At 38.9% G+C, this 25,318-nt stretch overlaps 1 protein-coding gene across 1 annotated transcript in view; it reads right to left on the reverse strand.

Moving 5' to 3' along the window:
• Positions 1-5,078: 5,078 nt before the first annotated feature.
• The window catches only part of WDR27 (WD repeat domain 27), a gene marked incomplete at its 3' end in the record, with an annotated part of 97,309 nt that continues 77,069 nt past the window's right edge, over positions 5,079-25,318 (reverse strand). The window contains exon 26 of the mRNA XM_080941750.1: positions 5,079-5,129. Coding sequence (XP_080797876.1) covers positions 5,079-5,129 — 51 coding nt within the window. The remainder of the gene's footprint in view (positions 5,130-25,318) is intronic.

A 25,318-nucleotide genomic window follows, 5' to 3' on the forward strand; every position in this document is an offset into this window, starting at 1 on the left:
ATGGCCTTGGGCACCTTTCCAGTGTTCACAGGCTTGTGGGAAGCTGAGAAAATCCTGTCGCAAACTGAGAGGGAGCTGCTGGGCACTGTGTACAAGTCACTCAAATCTGCCTGGATGGACGGGGTGGCCATTTTTGCAGGAACATATAGAGCACCCTCCTGGGAAGTGGAAGACCATGAGCTACCATGGTACGAAGGGCCTGAGTCTCCAGGGAATACAAAGGAGACCTGTCACTTCAGATTACGGTCAGGAAGAAGGGAATACTTTGTGGCTCAGGATCCAGAGCAGAGAGGGTAGAAAGAATCTTAGAGCTCAGACTGTAAAAGGGTCAGGCCCATGGGGAAACTAGCTCTTTTCAGGTGGACTGAGTCAATCTGGCCCCTGTGACGTGGCAAGGTCTGGGTGCAGTTACCTGTGTATAGCACCAGGCAGTTGGGACTGTCTTTAGGTGCAATGAGGAAGCTTGTTTATAGTCTGTGGAAGAAAGTAAATCACACAGCATTGGAAAGATCTCAAATGTTAAGCAAGGGTCTTTTAGGTTTTAAAGGAAAGCTTTAGCCTACCCCTGTAGAAAAATTATTCATTAATGTGCTTCATATATAACTGGCTGCCGAATACTTGCCAACTATGGATTTTCAGCCAACCTGCTGTTGATTTTCACTGGATAAACAGCATTCTCTGTCTGAGAACTTAAAGAGTTGCTAGGTTAACCTCTGATGGCTCAGTGCCCCTTCCTACCACTAAAGAACACTGCAGAAATGATCTTCTTAAGGAGCATTAGGTGTTCAGATCATGAATCCAACTTCTTTCCTGTCATGGATATGGACTGTTAATAATTCTATAATGGTGCAAAAGGATTTTTATTAAAACTGAACTTAAAATAAAAAGTCTGTATTTCGAAACAGCAGAGAGACTCCGAGAGGAGCACAGATGCTGTTTCAGCAGGACTTGAATTATGAGACCAAGTCTACATGCATAGGAAACCAAACAAATTTGTCTAGAGTTGGAATTTTGCTTCAGGTTTAGACATTTGTCATGTTTGAATTGTATGCAACTTGGTTGTTATCATAGTTTGCTTCTTTTTGCTGTGACCAAAAGCAATGTGGGAAGGAAAGGGTTTAATGGCTTCATCCTGACAACCCATCGTTCAGAGAAGGGAGCGCCAAAACTCAAGCAGAAGCAGGAACCATTGAAGAAGGGCGATGGCTGGCATGCTCCTCAGGGCCTGCTCAGCCTCTTTCTTATAAAACCCAGGCCTACCTGCAGAGTGGGCTGTGCTCTCCCACATCTACTGTCAATCAGGAAAACATTCCACAGACACACCCACATGACAACATGATGGAGGCTTAGGGTCCCTCTTCCCAGTTTATGTCTGGGTTTGGGTCAAGTTGACAAAAACTGACTAGCACAGTCCTTAAATTATGTCAATGAAATACACTATTTTTTGCTGGAGTGTGCTCACCCTTCAGTCGGCTGGGTTGGTGGTGTCCTGTGTCTTGTACATACGTCTTCAACAATATCATAACAGGGAATGCTTTACGCCCATCTCTAGCCTACCCACGAAGGGAGCTCACAAATGTGTGAGGCCTCATTGATTTGGCTATGAAATGGTTAACTTAGAACTGGCTTTTAAAATTTATCTTGATAGTTGCATAATCTCCTGGGCCAGCTGGTGGGATATATATAGTAGAAAAACAACACAGAGGCCCTGTCTAAAACAAGGTGTAAGGCAAGGACTGACAGTCAAGGTTCTCATACCAACACACCTGGGGATCTCACACATGAAAACACATGCATACACACTTGTACAAACATAAATTGTGGCAAATTTGCTTTAACTACATAAAATACTACAATATTATAAAACAAAAATACTTTTATAATTTTGTCCTCAGATATAAATATTGCTTTAAATATCTTCAAAAACAATAGTTCAATACATAATTCCACCAAAACCAGACAAATAACTGAATAAAATCAAAAGAACAAGAAAAAAAGTGAAGAGAGATAGGTGGAAATGTCTCAAGGAAACTCTACTTTAGAGCGTCTGATCCAAGACATAAATAATGCTAATACTGTATGTCATAGTAAAATCACAAAACTAACATTAACTCAAATACTAATTATTTTATATTCACACTCAAACTTTTTCTGAATAGAAAATCTTGGTGAAAGCTCTTACCTGCAAGACAGTTCAGTGAGAAGAGGCAAGGGTATCCTTATGCATGGTTTGTAGGTAATGAACAATGTCATTCTCGTGTTCAGGTAATATGCAGGCAGCATTATTCAGGTGCACACTTGTGGTCTGACTAGTAGACTAGTTTACCTACAACTTGTACTATTTCAAAGGTTTCAACTTGTAAAAGAGTTGGCTTCATAGCGGTTTGTGCTTAGTGTTTGGTACCAGAAACTGCCATGTAGAATCATGGATACAAAACACACATCGCAGACAGACTAGTTATCTAGTAATCAGCTTGTGCACAATTTATTACACTGAAATCCATTCATCCCTTCTAGAAAAGCCACTTATTTTCATATCTCCTCTTTGCAGTCACACTTGTTGCCTAACACAAAGGATAATACATTCAAAGGTTCTGGACACACTCCAAGGAATTTCCGAGAAAGCTCACATTTGAATTTGTTGAGGCAAAAGAGCCTGCAAAAAAGTGTTTTCTGAAATGCAATCCAGTAAGTGGACATTCAGAAAATGTGGAAACAATGGTCTCTCAGTCACTCAGGATCCAGGATGAGCAATGAAAGTGCTCACCCTGGGCTCTAAAAGCCTGGCTGTCTTAGAGTAACTATTGTTGTGATCAAACACCATGACAAGCATTTTGGAGAGAAAGGGGTTTATTTTGCTCACAGTTCCACAGTTCATCTTCAAAAGCAGTGAGGGTACAAACTCTTGCAGGTCGGGAACCTGGAGGCAGGAGCTGATGCAGAAGCCACGGAGGGGTGCTGCTTACTGGCTTGCTCATCACGGCTTTGCTCGGTCTGCCTTCTTAATGAACCCAGGACCACCAGTTCAGGAGTAGGCACCACCTGCAATGGGCTGTGTCCTTCCTATCAATCACTAATTTAAAAAATGCCTTACAGTTAGATTTTAGGAAGGCATTTTCTTAATTGAGGTTTCCTCCTTTTGGGTAATTCTAGCTTGCATCGAGTAACCAATGAGTCAAACCCTATTTCCTACAATTTCACATTTCTCCAGATAGTACTTCCACCTGATAACAAGTATAAAAAAAAATTATCTCGCAGAGATACTTCAATTCAAACCATAACAATACCTACATAAAACTTATGATACTTGAATAAAATAGGGTAAGAAATAGGTGGCCATTACCTACCTCAAAGTTGAAATGGTGTTGGAGTGTTAGGGTAGACAGTAACACAGTGACCGACACGGTGTCTGAGTGTTTGGGGGTAGAGGGGGTACTGACATACTGACACAATAGTATAATTTGCATTTTACTTTCCCTTAACAACCTTCATCCAGGACTTACACTCATCAGCCTCTCTTCTTTTGTACTATTAGAGAAAATCAGAACAGTAGTCTTTAACACCAGTATCAAGAAGTGGCCCCTCAAGAAAACCAAGTTATCACAGGCTGGGAGATGCAGAGTCTTAGGCACACCAATCTTTGGGAGAGGTGGAGGCCAGCTGCTGCTGTGCTGGCTTCTGTGGCTCAGCTTGAAACTCCTCTTATAAACAGCCGAGAGATAACATAAGGCCTCATACCCCGAGGACTAGGAGCCTGAACCGCTACCATAAATTGTCACCTACTTATCTGAGAAAATTTTCTACCCAAAGGAAAGACCCCTTTGGTATATGGAGCATTTTCAGCCTCTGGTGCTGGCATCTGCCATGGGCTCTGAGCACAGGGCATGGTAAATCTAACACCACAGCAAAGTCAGGAGCACGGAGGGAACTTATGCAGCAGAAACAAACCAAAGCAAGTTGATTCCAATTAGAATACGAATAAACTTTGGTTGGTGATAAAAGGAATAAAAATGAAAGAGGAAAGAATAAAGGGACTGAAGGCGGGTTAGGGCCACTCCTTTTTTTGAAGAACACATTCAAATGAGGCATTTCTATGGGTCAAATTGTGGTCAGGGAAACAGTTCAATTTCCAAGTAGTTTGAGTTTGGTTTGATCACAACACTGAAAATGAGCTTCTAGAGGGCCTGTCACGTGTGCCCTATGTGCCCCTGGGGCCCACAAATGCCCACACCTGTATACACACTTTACCTGTTAATCACATGGCCCAGAAGATGGCTGTTACACAGGAAAGGCCAGCTCCCTTCCAGAGCAGGCTTGGAATGCAGAGAAGTTTCTTTAAACTGGTTGAAAAAGAATGAGGCCCACATCTGCAAAGAAAGCCTTTCAGGGGAATGGGAAAAATGAACAAAATTTGCTTATTCCAGAAGGTCTGGGCCAAATCCCTCTGTGGCCAGGATTGGGACCTCGACCACATTCTTGCTTTGATGTCTTCAAACACATGGATGTGCCAATGTTGAGCAAATCCATGACATATTCCCCAGAACATGAATCATTTTATCTTTCAAATACCAGAAGGAGTCATGAGAACCATTTCATCAGAGACTGAGAGGACTAGAGTGAGTATGGCCCATCCGTTTTCTGCCCCTGGGTTGTCCTGATCCTGAAGAGGCCAATGTGGGACGTCCAGGTAAACAGCATAGGGTCATGGCATCCTTGTCACCTAGAACCTTCAAATGCAGCTGCCACAGAGGCAGGCATGAAGCAAACAACTGCAGGGTGCAGAATAAGATGAGCTAGCTACTGTAGTGTTCAGTGCTGCTTCCTGCCCCATCCCTTCTCTCTCCTCTACCTCCCCTCCAGGAACAGACATGAAAGAGGCACCGGCTCATCTTTATTGAAGAATACCATTTCCACTATTCCTGTAAGGGTTTTCTTAAGAGGAAGGACTCTCAGATGGGGGTCAGTCCTGCAGAAGAGGAGTCCAGCAAGGGCCTCCTATGGTAACTGCCCATCCACTTCAATAGCTAAGCCATGGACTCTTTCTCTCCTTTCTTGTATTCTTTCCAGCCGATCAGCGGTCACTCAGCCACAAACAGCTGAAGGTTCCCATCTAAGGTGGCTGTGATTAGCTGTAAGAAAAGTAGAGCACTATATTACTTAAGCCATTTTAAATTTATTGAGTAACCAATAAGAAAAGTAGCTATAAAATTAACACATTATTGAAATGTTCAGGTCAAAGAGCAGAATCTATTAAATTAGTAAATTCTGATGCAACAGTGATACCTATACATCATCAGTCCAACACACACATTGTAATTCCTGCACTCCATTTGTCCAACGCACACAATGTGATATCTGCACTCCAACAGTCCAGCATATGTTCCACTGATGCGTTAGCATCTGAGATACTCTGTTAGGTTAAGGACAGCCAGGGAGACAAGATCTTATCTTCAAAAGGGTGGGGGGTAGAGAGTAAAGAACCCATGGGACATTGTCAAGCAGACCAACATGGACCTGCAGGAGTCTCAAAACAAGGAAGAAAGGACTCAGAATATTAAAATTTTTTATTTTATACATAAATGACATAAAAATAAATACCTGTGCTTAACAAGTTCCCAAGATGAACTAAAGAGATCCCCACCCATCCATGATATAGTTAATATCTCAGAAGCCAAACCAGGCTCAACCACAAGCCAAACTGACAAAGGCTGTTGGCAGACTAAAGAGAATGGGGAAAAAAAGGTGTCTGTCAACCAAGCATCCTGTGTGGAATAAAGACACTTCAGTCATAATTGAGACTTTCCAGGTATGCAAAGGCCAAGAAAGTTTATTACACAAGACCCAAGCCTGTAAGAAGGGCTGAAGGGAGCCCTATGACTCAACTGAAAATACTTTAAACATGAACTCAAAGCTACATAAAAATAAAGATCTCAATAAAGGCAGAAATGAGTACCTATAAAATTAACTTTACTGTAATATAACTTTGTAACTTATTTCATGTGTATGGTGTTTTGCCTACATGTGTATGCAGTGCCATGGAGGCCAGAGGAGGGTGTCAGATTGCCTGGATTGGAGTTACTGATGGTTGTGATCCATTATGTAGGTTCTTGGAATTGAGTCCAGGTTCTCTGAAAGAGCAATCAGAATTCTTAACCACTGAGCTATCTCTTCAGGCCCTCAGTAACTATTTTTAAGAGACAAATACATTAGTAAAATAATTATTAATGTCAAAAAATATTGTAACTTGGATTAATAACTACACTTTCAAACATTTATTTAAGAATCAAGTACATCTTAAAGTTATTATTTTGGCTTATATTTTGATTAGCATACTCTATAAATAAGATTGTAATTTTCAATTTAATAGCTGAAAGAAAGCCAGTGAGATGTCTTAGTCTTAGATGCACTTTCTGTCCAAGCTTGGCAACTTAAATTTGACCCCAGGAAATCAGGTAAAGGTGGAAAAAGAGACCAAGCTGAAAAGGGCAGGTACAAACGTGATAGATACAAAGGCATAGTTCTATGTGTTATTGAAGTTAGTAGTATAGATAAAATTCAAATATTTCAGCTATCATAGGCTAAATGAAATCTTTGTACAAAGACAGTATTTATGAAATATACAAAAAGGAAAAAATAAAGTACTTTGAACCATATCACTGTAAAAACTTACTTAAAACAAAGGAAGACCATGATTCAAGAAAGGAGGAATGAGCTAAATCTACACAAAGACAGTACATAAATCCTTATTTATAATTACTTTAAATGCAAGCAGATTTAATGCAACAAAAATTATAAAGATTGGAAAATGTATTAAAACAAATGATCCAACTATATGCTGTCTACAAGAAACTCATTTTAGTTACAAAACCACTAATAAATTGAAATAGAAAGATGATATTTCATGCAAATAACATGAAATGTGAGTGAAGATGACTCAGAAAAAGAGACTTTAAATAAAAAAGGTTACAAGTAAGGGATATTAAATATTAATTGGCATTTCAATACCTCAGGATAAAATGATAGAAGAATTCACATATATCACAGAGACCATCCAAATATATGATAATGAAATACAAAGACCTAAGAGAAATATTTTTGACAATAACAGGGATTTCAATATACTTCTATCTTCTCCTATCTCCATTGACAGACAGAAGTTAAGTGTACAAAGGGCTTAAACAATAAAGTAAACCAAGTAGATCTAGAAAACATAGAAAATACCAAACAAGAAGATGGGCACTCTTCTCAACTATCCAGGAATATTGTTCTAGAATAGATCATTTGTTAAATTACATTTCAGTGTTTTGAACAAGACAAGTATGAAATGAAGTACCCTCTCTGTCCACATTAAATGAAGATCCTAACAATTGTAAAAATTAAATTTTGGTTGTTGTTGTTCTTGAGACAGGATCTCATGTATCCTCAAACTCACTGAGGCAGAGGATGAACTTGAACTTCTGATTTTCGTGCTTCCACCTCCCAAGTGTAGGGCTTACAGGCATGTACAGAGTACTGGATTATACAGTACCAGGAATTGAACCCAGGGTGCCTGCATGCTATGCAAGCCCTTGAAAGAACCAATGGATCACAGGAAACATCTTTGAGACAGGACTACAAATGAAAATCTAGCATGCAAAAAGTGAGCAAAGGAGTAGGTCTCAAAACTAGATATAAATGTTTCTATTTTTAAAAGATCTTAAGTCAACAACTTAATATTACAACTTAGGGAACTAGATACACGTCTTTTAGAAACAACAAATCTCAGAGCTGTCCAAAAAAAGGATATAAATATTAAATACACATACACATGCAAAATGGTCTGGGGAGAGGGAAGAACTTTTTCCAGTGATGTAGCCACTTAAAGCTAATCATTATCCTGTTAAATAGTCCCTCATCCATGACCACATAATAAACTTAAACTCATCGTGACATACATACATACATGCTCATGCATGTACGTATGCACACAGCTGAATGCATACACACTCACACAGAGGACATAAGAACTCTAATCAAATCAATCAATTTGATTAGATAAATATAATCAACATACATTATATAAATGTTAAATTCTCACTGTGACATTAAGATCCTTCTGGGTTTTTTAAACAAACAAATATATATTTACTTTTTACCTTTTAAAATTTGACAAAGATTACATGGAAATATATTGGTGTTCAATATTACATTTTAATGCATATACATTGTGAAGTAAGACTAGTTAACATTAAAAATAGAGGGAAAAAATTAATGAAACCACAAATTGATTTTTTAAAAGATCAACAGAATTGATAAGTCTGGCTAAATGAACGAAGATAAACAAAGATTATTAATAGTACTTAATTTGAAATGGGTGCCATTCCCATTGGTAGTTCAGAAACAAATCTATTGTAAAAAGTATTATACAACCTTATATTATCAAATTAAATATTTCCCTCTTAAGTACATATACACCCACACAAACACATCCATGCCACACATACATACCACAACACATACCTACATACATAGCACATGAACACATATATCGCATGTATACACACATACACATCAATATTACCCACCTTCATAAAAATATACAACACACATATATATCACATATACATTCATATACCACAGATATATTACACACATATATATGTATGCATAAAATAAACTCATAATAAATACATATCATATACACACACACATACATACATGCCACACAATTCACCCCAATATAGCCAAAAGTTTGGAACACCCAAGATATAATTCACAGACCAGATCAAGCTCAGAAGAAGGAAGACCAAAATGGGGATGCTTCAGTCCATCTTAGAAGAAGGAACAAAATACTCATGGAAGAAAATACAGGAAAAAAAGAGTGGAGCAGAGACTGAAACAAAGGTCATTCAGAGACTGCCTTCCCTGGGGATCCCTCCCATATACAGCCACTACACCTAGTCACTATTGCTGATGCCAAGAAGTACTTGCTGACAGGAGCCTGATATGGATGTCTCTTGAGAGGCTCTGCCAGAGCCTTACTGATACAGATTAAGATGCTTGCAGCTAACCATCAGACTGAGCACTGGGACCCAATGGAAGAGTTAGAGAAAGGACTGAAGGATCTAAAAGGGTTTGCAACCTCATAGGAAGAACAGCAATATCAACCAACCAGATCCCCCAGAGCTCCCAGAGACTAAACCAAAACCAAAGAGTACATACGGGGGCACCCATGACTCCAGCTGCATATGTAGCAGAGGATGGCATTGTCTGGCATCAGAAAGAGGAAAAGTCCTTGGTCCTTAGAAAGCTAGTTTCCCCAGTGTAGGGGAATGCCAGGGTGTTGAGGTAGGAGTGTGTGGGTGGGAGAGAAAACATCCACATAGAAGCAGGGGAAGGGGGATAAGAGGGGAGGACCAGGAAAGGGGATAACATTTGAAATGTAAATACATAAACTATCCAATAAAAAAAGCAGAAAACATGTTATTAAGGTACTCATTCAGAATTTCAGAGGACTAGAACTAACAACATTATAGATATAAAAAGTTTAAGAAGTATCTTATTAATATTAATGAATGAACATATACTTTAATTCATTTACTATAAATATATATTTACATTAATGATTAAAATCTTTACATTTCCTCTAAAAAAAAAAAAAACAAAAGAATGGCTGGCTATAATCTTTGAATGTCTGGTAGAATTCTACTGTGACTCCTCTGGACCTAGCCCCATCCCCTTTTTATTGGATATTTTCTATATTTGTATTTCAGATGTCATTTCCTTTTCCCCCATTCCCATCCTCCCTCCCTCTACTCTTGCTTCCATGAAGGTGCTCCCTCTCCCAACCACCCACTCCCAACTCATCATCCTGGTATTCCCCTACTCTAGGAAAGCATGCCTTCACTGGACCAAAAGCCTTTTCTCCCACTGATGCCAGACAATACTGTTTTCTGCTACATATGCAACTGGAGCCATTGGTTGTTTTAGTCTCTGGGAGCTCTGGTGGTGTTGGTTGATTGATAATGCTGTTCTTCCCATGGAGTTGCAAACACTTTCAACACTTGCTCTACCTCCTTCAAAGAGATCCCCATGTTCAGTCCGATGGATAGCTTCAAGCATCCTCAACTGTATCTGTATGACTCAGGAAGACCCTCTGCAGGGGCATCCATATCTGGCTCCTGCCAGTAAGCACTTCTTGGCATCAGCAATACTGCCTGAGTTTGGTGGCTGCATATGTGGTGGATTCCCAGGTGAGTCAGTCTATGAGTGATCCTTTCTTCAATCCCTGCTTCTCTATTTGTTCCTGTATTACCCCCTGCCCATGAACTGCAAGAGTTTTGTTCTCCCTTCTAAGAAGAACTGAGGCATCTGCATTTTGACCTTTCTTCTTTTTGAGCTTCATGAGATCTGTGAATTGTTTCTTGGGTATTTGAAACATTTTTGGCTAGTATCTACTTCTATATGAGTACATACCATGTATGTTTATTTGTGACTGGGTTGCCTTACTCAGAATGATAGTTTCTAGTTCCATCTATTTGATTAAGAATTTCATGAAGTCATTGTTTCTAATACCTGATTTAGAAATTGTTGTTGTAAATGTACAATAATTTCTGTATCTATTCCTCTGTTGAAGGACATCTGGGTTCTTTCCAGCTTCTGGCTATTTATATAAGGTTGCTATAAACATGGTGGAGTGTGTGTCCTTGTTATATGCTGGAGTGTCTTTTTGGTTTATACTCAAGAGGATATATCTGGGTCCTCCTGTAGTACTATGTCCAATTTTCTGAGGAACCACCAGACTTATTTTTAGGGTGGTTGTATCAGCCTGCAATTCCACCAACAATGGAGGACTGTACCTCTTTCTCTATATCCTCACCAGCATCTGCTGTCAGCTGAGATTTTAATCTTGGCCATTCTGACTGGTGTAAGGAAGAATCTCGGGGTTATTTTGACCTGCATTTCCCTGTTGATTAGGAATGTTGAGCATTTCTTTAGGTGCTTCTCAGCCATTCAATATTCCTCAGTTGAGAAGTCTCTGTGTAGCTCTGTACACCATTTTAATAGGATTATTTGATTGTCTAGAGTCCAACTTCTTGACTTCTTTGTATATATTAAATATTAGCTCTCTATCAGATGCAGAATTGGTAAACATTCTTTCCCAATCTGTTGGTTGTCATTTTCGTCACTTGACAGTGTCCTTAGCATTAAGAAACTTTGCAATTTCAGGAGGTCTCATTTGTCGATTCTTGGTCTTAGCGCACAAGCCATTGGTGTTCTGTTCAGAAAAATTTCCCCTGTGCCTATGTGTTCTAAGCTCTCCCCACTTTCTGTTCTATTAGTTTCAGTATACCTGGTTTTAGGTGGAAGTCTTTGATCCCCTTGGACTTGACCCTTGTACAAGGAGATAATGGATCAGTTTTGCAGGCATGGTATAATATACGGAAATCCATCAATGTAATCCACCATATAAACAAACTCAAAGAAAAAAACCACATGGTCATCTGACTAGATGCTGAGAAAGCATTTGACAAAATTCAACACCCCTTCATGTTAAAAGTCTTGGAAAGAACAGGAATCCAAGGCCCATACCTAAACATAATAAAAGCAACATACAGCAAACCAATAGCCAACATCAAACTTAACGATGAGAAACTTCAAGCAATCCCACTAAAATCAAGGACTAGACAAGGCTGCTCACTCTCCCCCTACCTATTCAACATAGTACTAGAAGTCCTGGATGGAGAAATTAGACAGCAAAAGGAAATCAAAGGGATACAAATTGGAAAGGAAGAAGTAAAAACATCACTGTTTGCAGATAATATGATAGTGTACATAAATGACCCCAAAAACTCAACCAGGGAACTTAAATGGCTGATAAGTTCAGCAAAGAGGCTGGATATAAAATTAACTCAAACAAACCAGTAGCCTTCCTCTACACAAAGGACAAACATGCAGAGAAAGAAATTAGGGAAAAGATAACCTCCACAATAGTCACAAACAATATGAAATACCTTGGTGTGACTCTAACTAAGCAAGTAAAGGACCTGTATGACAAAATCTTCAAATCTCTAAAGAAGGAAATAAAGGAAGATCTCAGAAAATGGAAAGATCTCCCATGCTCATGGATTGAAAGGATCAACATTGTAAAAAAAGGTCATCTTACCAAAAGCAATCTACAGATTCAGTGAAATCCCCATCAAAATTCCAACCCAATTCTTTATAGAGTTGGAAAGAGAAATATGCAATTTCATCTGGAATAACAAAAGACCTAGAATAGTGAAATCCATCCTCAACAACAAGAAAATATCTGTGGGAATCACCATCCCTGACCTCAAACTATATTACAAGGCAATTGTGCTAAAAAAAACAAACAAACAAACAAAAAAACTTCATGGTACTGGTACAGAGATAGGCACGTGGATCAATGGAATAGAATAGAAGATCCAGAAATGAGCCCTCACATATATGGTCACTTGATTTTTGACAAAGGAGCTGTAAACATTCAATGGAAAAAGGACACCTCTTCAACAAATGTTGTTGGTCCAACTGGCACTCAGCATGCAGAAGACTGAAAATAGACCCTTTCTTATCTCCTTATACAAAGCTCAAGTGCAAGTGGATCAAAGATCTCCACATTAAACCAGGTACACTGAAATTATTAGAAGAGAAAGTAGGGAAAAACCTTAGAACACATAGGCACAGGAGAAAATTTCCTGAACAGAACACCAATGGCTCGTGCTCTAAGGTCAAATATCGACAAATGGGAATTAATGAGATTGAAAAGTTTCTGTAAGGCTAAGGACACTGTCAAGAAAACAAAATGACAGTCAACAGATTGGGAAAAGATCTTTCCCAACCCCACATCAGATAGAGGCCTAATATCCAAGGTATACAAAGAACTCAAGAAATCAGACACCAGAGAATCAAACAACCCTATTAAAAAATTGGGTACAGAGCTAAACAAAATGTTCTCAATTGAGGAATATTGAATGGCTAAGAAGCATCTAAGGAAGTGCTCTACATCATTAGCCATCAGGGAAATGCAAATCAAAACAACCCTGAGATTCCACCTCACACAAACCAGAATGGCTAAGATAAAAAATTCAGATGACAGCAGATGCTGGCGAGGATGTGGAGAAAGAAGAACACTTCTCCACTGTTGGTGGGGTTGTAAACTGGTACAACCACACTGGAAATCAGTCTGGTGGTTCTTCAGAAAATTTGACATAGTACTACCTGAAGACCCAGTTATTCCACTTCTGGGCATATACCCCAGAGAAGCCCCAACATACAATAAAGACACATGCACCCCGATGTGGTATATTTACACAATGGAGTACTACTCAGCTATCAGAAACAATGACTTTATGAAATTTTTAAGAAAATGGATGCATCTAGAGAATATTATTCTGAGTGAGATAACCCAGTCACAAAAGAAGAGACATAATATGCAGTCACTGATAATTGGATACTAACCCCAAAAAGCTCTGAACACCCCAGAAACAACTCACAGACTATATGAAGTTCAAGAAAAAGCAAAGCCCCCCCCAAAAGAGAAAGAAAATGAAAAACCATTATGCTTAATCTTACACACCAAGGTCCGAGTGCTGTTTAGATATTTTTATCTGATCCTGATTTAACTTTGGTACCTGATATCTGTCTAGAAAATTGTCCATTTCCTCTAGATTTTCTCATTTTGTTGAGTATAGGCTTTAATAATAGGATCTGATGATTTCTTGAATTTCCTCAGTTTCTGTTGTTATGTCTCTTCTTTCATTTCTGATTGTGTTAATTTGGATCCACTCTCTGTACCCTCTGGTTAGTCTGGCTAAGGGTTTATCAATCTTGCTGATTTTCTCAAAGAACCAGTCCCTGGTTTTGTTTATTCTTTGTATAGTTCTTTTTGTTTCTATTTGCTTGGTGTCAGCTGTGAGTTTGATTATTTCCTGCTTTCTGCTCCTCTTGGGTGTATCTGCTTCTTTTTGTTCTAGAGCTTTCAGTTGTGCTGTCAAGGTGCTAGTTATGCTCTCTCCAGTTTCTTTTTGGAGGCTCTCAGAGCTATGAGTTTTCCTCTTAACATTGCTTTCATTGTATTGCATAAGTCTGGGTATGTTGTGCCTTCATTTTCATTAAATTCTAAAAAGTCTTTCTTTCTTTATTTATTCCTTCCTACACTAAGATATCATTGGTAAAGCATTGTTCACCTTCCATGTCTTTGTGGGCTTTTTGCTGTTTTTTGTTGTTATTGAAGACCAGTGTTAGTCCATGGTTATCTGATAGGATGCACGGGATTATTTCGATCTTGTATCTGTTGAGGCCTGTTTTGTGACTGACTATATGGTCAATTTTGGAGAAGGTCCCATGAGGTCCTGAGAAGAAGGTATATTCTTTTGTTTCAGGATCAAATGTTCTATAGATGTTTGTTAAATCCATTTGGTTCATAAGTTCTGTTAGTTTCACTGTGTCTCTGTTCAGTTTCTGCTTCCATGATCTGTCCATTGATGAGAGTGGGATGTTGAAGTCTCCCATTATTATTGTATGAAATACAATATGTGCTTTGAGCTTTAGTAGAGTTTCTTTTCTGAATGTGGGTGCTCTTGTATTTGGAGCATGGATGTTCAGAATTGAGAGTTCATCTTAATATATTTTTCCTTTGATGAGTGTCCTTCCTTATCTTTTTTGATGACTTTTGGTTGAAAATCTATTTTATTCAGTATTAGAATGGCTACTCTAGCTTGTTTCTTGGGACCATATTTTTGGAAAGCTTTTCAAAGTCTTTTACTCTGAGGTAGTGTCTCTCTTTGTCTCTGAGACAAGTTTCCTATAAGCAGCAAATTGCTGAATCCTATTTACATATTCAGTCTGTTAGTTTATTTCTTTTTATTGGGAAATTGAATCCATTGATGTTAAAAAATATTGAGGAATGGTGATTGTTGTTTCCTGTTATTTTTGTTGTTGGGGGTAGAATTATATTTGTGTGGTTCTCTTCTTTCGGGTTTGTTGCAAGGAGATTATATTCTTGCTTTTCCTAGGGTGTAGTTTCCCTCCTTGTGTCATATTTTTCTTCTTTTATCCTTTGTAGGGCTAGACTGTGGACAGATATTGTGTAAATTTGGTTTTGTCCTGGAATATTTTGGTCTCTCTATCTATGGTAATTGAAAGTTTTGCTGAATATTGTAACCTGGGCTGGCATTTGTGTTCTTTTAGGGTCTATATGATGCCTGTCCAGGATCTTCTAGTTTTCATGGTCTCTTTTGAAAAATATGGTTTAATTCTGATAGGTCTTCTTTTATATACTACTTGTCCTTTTTCCCTTAATGCTTTAATATTCTTTGTTTTGAATATTTGGTGTTTTGACTATTATGTGTTGGGAGGAATTTCTTTTCTGGTCCAGTCTATTTGGAGTTCTGTAGGCTTTTTGTAAGTTCATGGTCATCTATTTCTTTATGTTAGGTAAGTTTTCTTCTATAAATTTGTTGAAGATATTTAATGAGCCTTTTAGTTGGGAGTTTTTGTTCTTGTTTACACCTATTATCCTTAGATTTGGTCTTCTCATTGTGTCCTGGATTTCCTGGATCTTTATGCTTTTTGCATTTTCTCTGACTATTGTGTCAATGTTTTCCTTGGCATCTTTTGCCCCTGAGATTCTCTCTTCTATATCTTGTATTCTGTTGGTGATGTTTGCATCTATGACTTTTAATCTCTTTCTTAAGTTTTCTACCTCCAGGGTTGTCTCCTTTTGTAATTTCTTTATTGTTTCTATTTCCGTTTTCAATTTCTTCACCTGTTTGGTTGTGTTTTCCTGTAGCACTTTAAGTGGTTTTTTGTGTTTCCCTTTTAAGGTCCTCTATTAGTTCATGTGTGTTCTACATTTCTTTAAGGGAGTTACTCATGTACTTCTCAAGGCCCTTCATCAACATGAGGTATGATTTTAAGTTGAAATCTTGTTTATCTGGTGTGTTGAGATATCCACGACTTGGTGGGACGACTCCGTTCTGATGTTGCCAGGTTTTCTTGGTTTCTTTTGCTTAGGCTCTTGAGCTTGCCTCTTGCCATCTTATTATCTGTAATGGTAGATAACCTTGTTGTCTCTGTTTGGAGTTTGTCTGCTGAGGGTCTGTGGGCCTGTGGGCTCAGCAGGGAGACTGTTCCTGGGTGTTCAGCTCTCTGTGGGTAGGCTGTGAGTTCCAAAGTGGTGGGCCGACTCTGGCTCTGGGCACAGATGAGGGCGGAAACAGTCTGTTCCCAAGCAGCTCCAATATGCCTGCACCCTGAGACTTCCCAGAAGTCTCTTCCCAAAAGTCGGTGGAAAGAAAACTGGGGCTCGCCTGTGGGCTCAGGAGAAAGAGTGCTCCCAAGGCTTCTCTGGGTGCTCAGCAATCTTTATTTAAAAAAGTCTTTAAAACTTTTTATTAGTATTTCAATCTCATTATTATGTGTCTCTTTAGGTTTTTTAATTTGTTTTTGGTTTAATTTTGGTTGTTTGGCTCAATCTAGAAATTCATCCATTAATTTTTTTTTTTTTTTTTTTTTTTTTTTTTTTGGTTTACGTCTTAATGGAGTACAGTTTTAAACATATTGCTGTCTAATATTCTGAATTCTTTTAGTGTCTGTTATAAAGTTTCCCTCTTTATTTATAAATCTGCGAACTGGCGTTTCTTTCTTTTGGATAGATGGACAAAGAGTGTGCCAGCCTTGTCTATTTTCTCAAAGAGTAAGCTATCTTTAGGCTTATTAGTTCTTTCTGATGTTTCCTTTGTTTCTATTTTATTGATGCCTGCTCTGATTTTTACTATTTCTTGCCATTGACTAGGTTTGGGCCTGCTTTGTTCTTATTTTTCCAACTTTTAAAGCTGCATCATGAAGTCACTGATGCATGGACTTTCTGATTTAGACACTACTCCCATAGTACTACTTTCTATGTGTCCTACACATTTTGTTGTGCTATGCTTTCATTTTCATTCAGCTCCAGAATTATTTTTATTTATGTATTTCTTGATTTCTTCTCTGACATGTTCATCATTGAGTAATGAGTTTACTGAGCTCCATGAGTTTTGTAATTACTAGAATTTTTTTGCTGTCAATTTTATGTTTTATTGCATTGTGATCAGATAGAATAACAAGAAGTTATTTCAATCTTTTTGAATTTTGAAAGATTTGTGTTTTGTCCCAGTATGTGGTCTCTTTTAGAAGTTTTCATGTGCTGATGAGTATAAATTACATTCTCGGTTGTTTGGCTAGACTATTCTGTAGATAATTATCAAGTCCCTTTGATGTGTGGTATCAATGAATTCTAGTATTTCTGTCCATTTTTGTCCAAAATGCCTCTCTATTTAAGGGAGTGGGACAACAGAATACTATACTATTAATACATTGTTCATCTATGTCTTTAATTCCAGTAGCAGACATTTTTTTTAAATGAAATTGGGTATGCAGAGTTTGGTGCAAGTACATTTAGGATAGTAGTACTTTCCTAGTTAACTATTCCCTAAGTTAGAATGTCTAAGTATCCCCCTTATGTCTTGTGTTTAGTTTTGGTTTGAAGTTTATTTTTTCAGACATTAGAACAATGATCCCTATTTACTTTTGGTCCCATCTGACTGACGTATTTTTGTCCATTCTTTTACTCTTCAGGCAGTACCTATCTTGGAAAATAAAAGCATGGTTCTTATAGACAGCAGATAGATGTATTCCATTTAGTCTTTCTGTATCTTTTGAACAATTTCAGCCATTGATACTTTAAGAGTTATTATTGAAATGTGAGTCAATTATAACCATTGTGTTAATTTTTGGTGTTATAATTATGGCATCATGTTTTTCTCCATGATCTCTCTGTTGAACTCATTCCTTTCTTCAGCCTGAAGTAATGATTCCTGAATTTTTCTTAGTGTGCTGGATATACATTTGTAGGCTGTATAAATCATACATTTTTTTTCCTTCAATCATGGCAGATAGTTTTGCTGGGTATACTATTTTAGGTTGGCTGTAAGAGTCTTTCGGGGCTTAGAATGCCTTGCTCCATGTTCTGTCATCCAAAGTTTCCATTGAGAAATAAGCCATAATTCTGATGTATTTTCCTTTATATGTGACTTGGGTTTTCTCATTTGACTTTCAAAACACTTGGTTACATAAACTTAGTAATTTATCTATAATATTCTGTAGAATTTTCTTCTCTGGTCCTGTCTATTTAGTGTTCTGTGTGCTTCTTGTATTTGTATGGATTCCTTATTTGGGAGAAGTTTTCTTCTATCAACTTGCTGAAGATCTGGTTTATGTCATTGGTTTGGGTTTCTTCTTCCTCTGTGCCTATATTTTGAGGTTTGGGTTTTTCAGAGTATCCTACATTTATTCTGTATGTTCCTTTTCTGTATTTTTAAAAATTGTTCATAATCCTTGCTTACTAGGTGCTGGAACGAGGTCCAGGAATGAAGTCATGTGAGAAGAATTCCAAGTGCTTGCAAAAACACTCCAAATAAGACAGGACTCTTGTGAGCTGTTTCTTTAAGACATAAAATTGTTCTTGGAATATGTTTCCATGCTCCTTCCAGGTGTGGCAGATAAGAATGAGTTTACTGCAGATTACTCACTTTTGTTGACTACTGCATGGAATTTTAGTCTGCCTCATTTATTGGCTCCATTCTCTCAGGTCCCACTGCCTCTATGGTGGTGAGAACTGAGGATCATCACTGGACCAAAGAGAAGACTGACACAAAAATATATTTTAAAAATGTATCAGTTCCAGGCTAAGCACACATAGTCCTGAAAATAATGCACAGATACTGACACAACAGAGTTTGGCCTCATGTCCACACTATTCTGGGAAAGAAGTTAATTCTAATTTTAAAGGCCACAAGATATATCAGATTTCATGCTGGAATAAAGCCACACTTATTGTCAAAGTTTAAAATAATGTTATAGCCATTCATCTGTGTCACATTTGAAACTCATCTTTCACAGATTTTATCAGAGAAAAGTATATTAATTCACACATTCTGGGTTTTAAAAACTAGAAACCAATGAGACAGATGTGAGTACTTTTCAGATGGTTGTGGCATTGATATTTCCAAACCCTTAAGCCATTAAGAAAAGGGGGAAGGCAACAAATAACGTGCAAAACACTCAGGGTCCATGTCCCGGGTTAGTTCCAAATCCAAGGATATAAATTCAACCCTGTCCCCATCCTGCCCTTATTCAAACCTGACACCCAGACCTTTAGGTCCTGCTGTCTTTGTAAGAGCAAATAACCTCAGGCTTGAAGTAGATAGGATAGATGGGGGGGGGGGGGATATGGCTTTTTCCCCACAGAAAATTATATCCCTCCTCTTCAATAAAAGAATGATACATAACAATTAGAAGAGACTTTAGCTGTTCCCAAAGGCTGAATTTAAGGTCCATGTCATTGAGGAGCTAAATAATTGTTTTGACTGGTTCTGAAGCTCAGGAGAAATCAACACAGTTACACTTCAGGATCTAAAATTGGAGACATAAGGCTCATTTTCACTTGTATATCTCTTAATTTATACACTCCTAGTGTTAGTTGCTATGCATTTACTAGAAGAGTGTGGGAACCTAGAAACTTCGTAGAAGGTGAATGAGGCCAGTCACCATAGCCACTAGAGAAGGAACAAGCTAAAGGAGACGGTATCATTTCTTGGCCCACACTTCCTGTGGCTGCTCACAGAGTGACCAGGCAGTGGAGATGACTCTGCAGCTACCTGTCCTGAGGAAAGCTGAGGTGGGGTTTGTAAATATGATTGGTATTTTGCTAACACATAAAATCCCCAAATCCTAATCCTTTCTACAGTCTTATTAAACCACATTCAAATGACACTTCCAGCCAAAATTAACAAATACCTCAAGGCATCTTGTTTCAAACATACAAAAAAAAAAAAAATCAACATACAAGATGTAGTAGGGGAAAACCTCATATAGTTCAGTACAAAATAAAAAAATGATTGTTATATAGCAGATAGACAGACAGAAAAGAAAAATTAGTCTCCTGCACAGCAAAGAACAGAACCAGGCTTTGACACAGTCCAGCAGAATGGTAGCACAGTGTGTCCCAGCCAGTAGATCCCAGCCAGTAGATCCCAGTAAGACTGCCAGAATTGCAGTAAGCATTGTGCACTAGGATCCAAGGCTGAGAACAGCCTACATGGTACCTAAGAGAGATGTGAGGGAACAGAGGACAAAAAGATGAAAGGTGGTAGCAACTGTACATCTAGACCCTGGTTCCTGGCATCCTGGGGACTGAAAATATTGCTTTAAGTTACTAAGACAAAATTCTAAAGAACTGAGAAGGAAGGAATTACAAAGCCAAAATTCATCAAGAAATAATGCATTGAACAAAAAAGAAAATGTAATATTTTTCAGGTAAGAATCAGTCTATAATCTAATATGCCAGATACACATTGACACTGAATATAAAGAAGACGGGTAGATGAATAATTGTTGGTGACGGCATTGCAGGCAGATCTGCATCAATGAAATGCTCTTAACATGAGAGAGCAGTTAGCCCACATTGAGATGAGCAGATGAGGGCAAATAAAAAAATAATTAATTTTCAAATGTTACTAGAACACAGGAAAGTGGGTATATTAAGGGAGCACATTAGAAATGAGAACTGGACAGGGAAAGACAGTGTATTGATTGACAAGACCAAGCACATTTGAAGGGGGGAAAATCGTGTTTGTTAAAATAGTGAAGAACTGCCCAAAATACAGCTTAGAAAAACAACTGATTTTAAAATAGGAAGCATCAATGAAGACTTGTGGATGGTACTGAGACAGTTTCAAAACTATATCCAATAGAATTCAGAAGACAAGCATAAAGGCAATGTTTAAGAAGCAAGTTTCAAAGAACAGCAAATTACATACCTCAGATGCCAAAACAAAATGAGTTTCGAAGGGTTGATAATAAGTTTATAGCAATGAAAATTTCACAGCAAAATGAGCTTCCATTCACTTGGGAAGGAAAAACAGACACTATCAGCTATACACAATCAAATGGAACTTCAAAATATTACTGAAGGGAAAAATGAGATAAAGAAGCAGTGACCACAGAAACTAGTGGGAGTTCACTCTATCCAGCAACAGCAAGAGCAACCGTGTAGAAAGTGCAGATAACACCCCATGTATCGATCACAAGCTTGTTGGGCATTTTTACTTGTCCAGGAGGAAACAAACCTTCATAACAGCATCAGGATTTTTCATGGTTAGGTAAAAAATTATCAAATTTTATTTAAAATTAATTTTTATTCATTAAAGGGTAAGGATAACAGTTAAAAATAAAACAAAAATTCCCAACAACAGAGAATGTAACTTGAAGCAGTTTTGAACTCACAGCAGCTGGGACCGCAGGCACAGAGCCCTGCACAAGCTCAAAGCAGACATGATCCCAACAGGAGGAAGGCGTCAGGCCTGAGGAGAAGAAGGCTCCTGGATGAGGAGCTACTGGAAATGACAGCTACTGAGAGACGGGAGCATCTCCTGTGGCTCCTGTTAGTCCATGCTTTACTGGATGGCCACACATCCGGGAGTATGTGGGCAGCACAAATTAAATTTGAATGTTTTTTAAAGGAAACTGAGCGGGCATGGAAGCAGAGGTGCCTCTAAAAGGAGTTGGGGAAGGAAGACTAAACATAATCAAAACACATTCTACAGAATTCTAAACGGACATGCAGAAGAGAGAAAAATAAGGGAATCCAAGTAAAATGAAAGATATCCTTTCTGCTCATCTCTAGTCTCCCAACTCAGACATGAGGAAGGTCTGGTCTCCATAGCACTTGGTGATCTGGGACTAGGAGCTGCTCATAAACTTCACTCACTACTCATTAGTTCTAACTGTGCTCTGAAGAGATTAGTGTTCCATTAGCCTGCACCGTCACCGTGTGATTGGAAATATGTTTGCTTGGAATTGAAAATTAACAGCAAAGCTATCTTTGAGTCACTGCGCCATGGCATCTTTGGCAAGCTTCCCACTTTCTGAATGCCTGGTTTGGTTCAGCTGTGGCTACTGCCTTTTTCCACAGCACCGTTCCAAGGATAGAGAAGACTGACTTGCTGGTCAGCAGGAGGCCCCAGTGACTGCCTGAATAGAAACAAAGGAACACCAAGGCCAGGTGAGCAGGGACCAATGGGGACATGTAGAATCCGCAATACAGACAGGATGTGTACAAGCCACCAAGACTGTCCTTCACTGTGTCTGCACTTAGAGAGCATGAAATAAATAAGTTGATTCAAAATACAAGTAGCTATGGAACTTCCTCCAGGAGGAGAAAAGTTTCCCTGGCAAACACTTCTGTCTGTAGTGGCTACAAACCCTTGTTCCTGGGCCCAGGGCAATCCCACGGTGCAATGGAGAACCTAGCAGCCAATGTGTGTTAATGCCTGATGATCTGCTGGTCAGACCATATGTTTAGCCACAAAATGCCTCAATATCACACATGGTACCTTTTCTTTTTGCCTACTTTTTATATCATATTCAATTGTATGAAATGCATTTCCTTCAAACATCTGTATACACATATTTAACATATTTACTTATATACGCCTCCTTAACTCACTCTTGTCTCCTTTTCCTTCTCTTACTTATTCTCCCGTGAAGGCACCATGAAAGATTCAAAGAAGGGAGATACTCAACAGTCCTACCCAGATATGACATGCATGAACCACATCAAGAACCAGCATGGCACAATGACCCTAATGGTGCAGTAATTGCGCACACATTTTGGCAATAACCAACAGCTAGACTCAAGTCCCACTCAATAAGAGGGAAACTCTGCCTGGACTAAAACTTGGCTAACTACTCACAACTATGAAGCCATGGCTATTAGAAGATGATCTGCAACCTCTAATTTACTGAGTCAGCACAAGTCCTAATAAATACCTGTAAACACTTGTCCTTATGTCACAGATAGGTATAGCCCTCACCCCTCATCTAGTGACCCCTTACAGATGGAGACTACTGTAGAAATCTACAACTGATCAAAATGCAGTTGTGGGGCCCATCAACCCCATGTCTATACCCACAAGACACTCCCCAGTCTAAGGCCCTGGGAACACCGTGGAGGAGAGGTCAGAAAGATCGGAAGAGCCAGAGGGTGAGGAAGTTTGCTGTGAGACTGTGTCTCAATCAGAAGCTATGCCTAAGACCTTACCAACATGACTATCTAAATATGAACTCAATGGTGGTGATGCCAATGGACAGGCCAAACTAGATGAAGGAAAGTCCATGAGGCCTCACCCTACACAAACCCTGGACACCCCTCCACAAACCACAGATAAGCAAAGAAATCTGGGAGCAGGAGTGGTGGTCTTGCCCAAGGAAGAACACCCAGTGCCAATGGTCAGCCCTAAAACATAAATACAAGCAGCATTCACAGACTAAACCGGTTATCTTAAGGAATTGCTCTGTAGCAACAAAAAAAGAGGTCATTTGATATCCACATGGTCATCTCAACAGACAAAAACAATCATACAAAAATTAAACATTTTCATGATTCCAAAAAACACCAAACATACTAGCAATAAAGGGGGTTTCCCTGTACACTATGGGACCAAGCATGCAAAACCCACAATTGACATCATCCTTAATAGCAAAGTCCCAGAAGTGTCCAGTGAAATCAGAAACACAAGGATAACTACTCTTATAATTAGGGAAGTTAATAAAGAGAGCTATACTCATCTGGAGTGTGAACACTTGAAACGGATTTTTCAGAAGATAGAATCATATGCACATAAAGTAAGAAGTAGTCAAAAACGATTATACCTAATAAGCAAGTCCAATTGGATTGCAAAGATCAATATAAAAAAATTAACTTCATTTCTATATGATTATACCCAAATGGCAATTTTAAAATTAAGTGTAAAAATATTAGGTGGAAGACAAGAGTAATACATGTTATTTTAATGTGATCTCATTTTTCCTGTGGCTGTGTCAGTGTAAACACACACACACACGTGCACATGCTCGGGAAGAAGTATGTGAGCTTCTACCATGTCCACAAAAGGATGCTCAGTGCCTGAGAGCTGTCAGGGTTCCTTCGTGCTTTCTTGCCCCTCCCTCTCCCTTTCTCTCCCCTCTCTGCCTCTGTCTCTCTCCTACCTCCCCCCTACACATCCCTTCCATGGATTTATTTTGTTGAGATGGGGTAAAACCCAGAGCCTCTCTGCAACTGAGTTATGGATCCCAGTTTTTAAAATATGATCTTGCTAACTCAGGTTGTCTTCAACCACCTGAGCAGCTGGAATTACACATCTGATGACCACAACTGGTTTGTTTATTCTAGTTCCCAAAGGAATATGCACTATTTTTTTTTTTTTGCAAGTTTAACAAATGAGCAAAAAAGGTCAACAAGAGGTAATGTCTCCAAAGGTGTAAAACAGCAACTTCAACAATAGATTTTTGCCACTGCAGCTTACATTTCCATACACAACTACATATTGTGTATAATGTCTTTAAAGATAGTCTGTTTTGTCATAGCCAAACTGAATCTATCAAATCCTTTTCTTAGCTGCTCTTGACTACAGTTAGCACAAAGATATCCATACCTGCACAAGTCTATGCAGTGAGCGGTTTACCTGTCAGACACTGTTACCATATCATCTCCCTTCACAGTCTGTTGCTCCTTGAGTAAAACATACTTATCATTCTTATAATTTACAAACTTCATTAGCAGAGTTGAATAATAGAACCAGCTTTGGAACTGGAATCCTATGTGCTGAGAAGATCAAAATTGCTGCAGCTTATTTGAGATAAATTTTCAAGTTGGGTTTATAAATCACTTACAAAGAAATCGAGCAGAACTAAAATTATGGTCCAACTGTCACATTCCTACAGTGTGACCACAGTGTGCTCAGGGCCGGAGGCCACAGCAATGAGTGTTTGCAGACCTGAAAGCTTTGCCAGACCATCAGGGACAAATATCCTCGCCAGCCAGATATTAGATCAACAACCATTAAACATAATCTGAACCATCTTCCATGGCCAAGGCTCAAGAGCTGAAATCCAAACAGTCGCACTGCTGCTAAGTGTCCACGTGCTGCATGAGCCCCTAGAGACCTGAAGGACAGAGCCCGTGAGTGACAGCAGAGATGTGCCCGGCTTTCATCCCTCCTTCTCACATAACTTGGAAATCTTTGTTCAGAAAAAGCCTCTCCAGTGTCCCCCACTGCTCTGCACCTATACCCAAGTCACACGCTGAATTCACAGAGGGCCACTCGGGACCTGGTCTGAGCACAGTGTGACTCATGGCTCCCTGGATCACTCACACTGTAAAGCTGGTCCACTGTGTGCAGGACCTCTAGGGTTTGTTGCTGGTGCGAAGGCACTGTTC

The sequence above is a fragment of the Micromys minutus genome (assembly GCF_963924665.1).
Source record: "Micromys minutus genome assembly, chromosome: 30".
Lineage (NCBI taxonomy): Eukaryota > Metazoa > Chordata > Mammalia > Rodentia > Muridae > Micromys > Micromys minutus.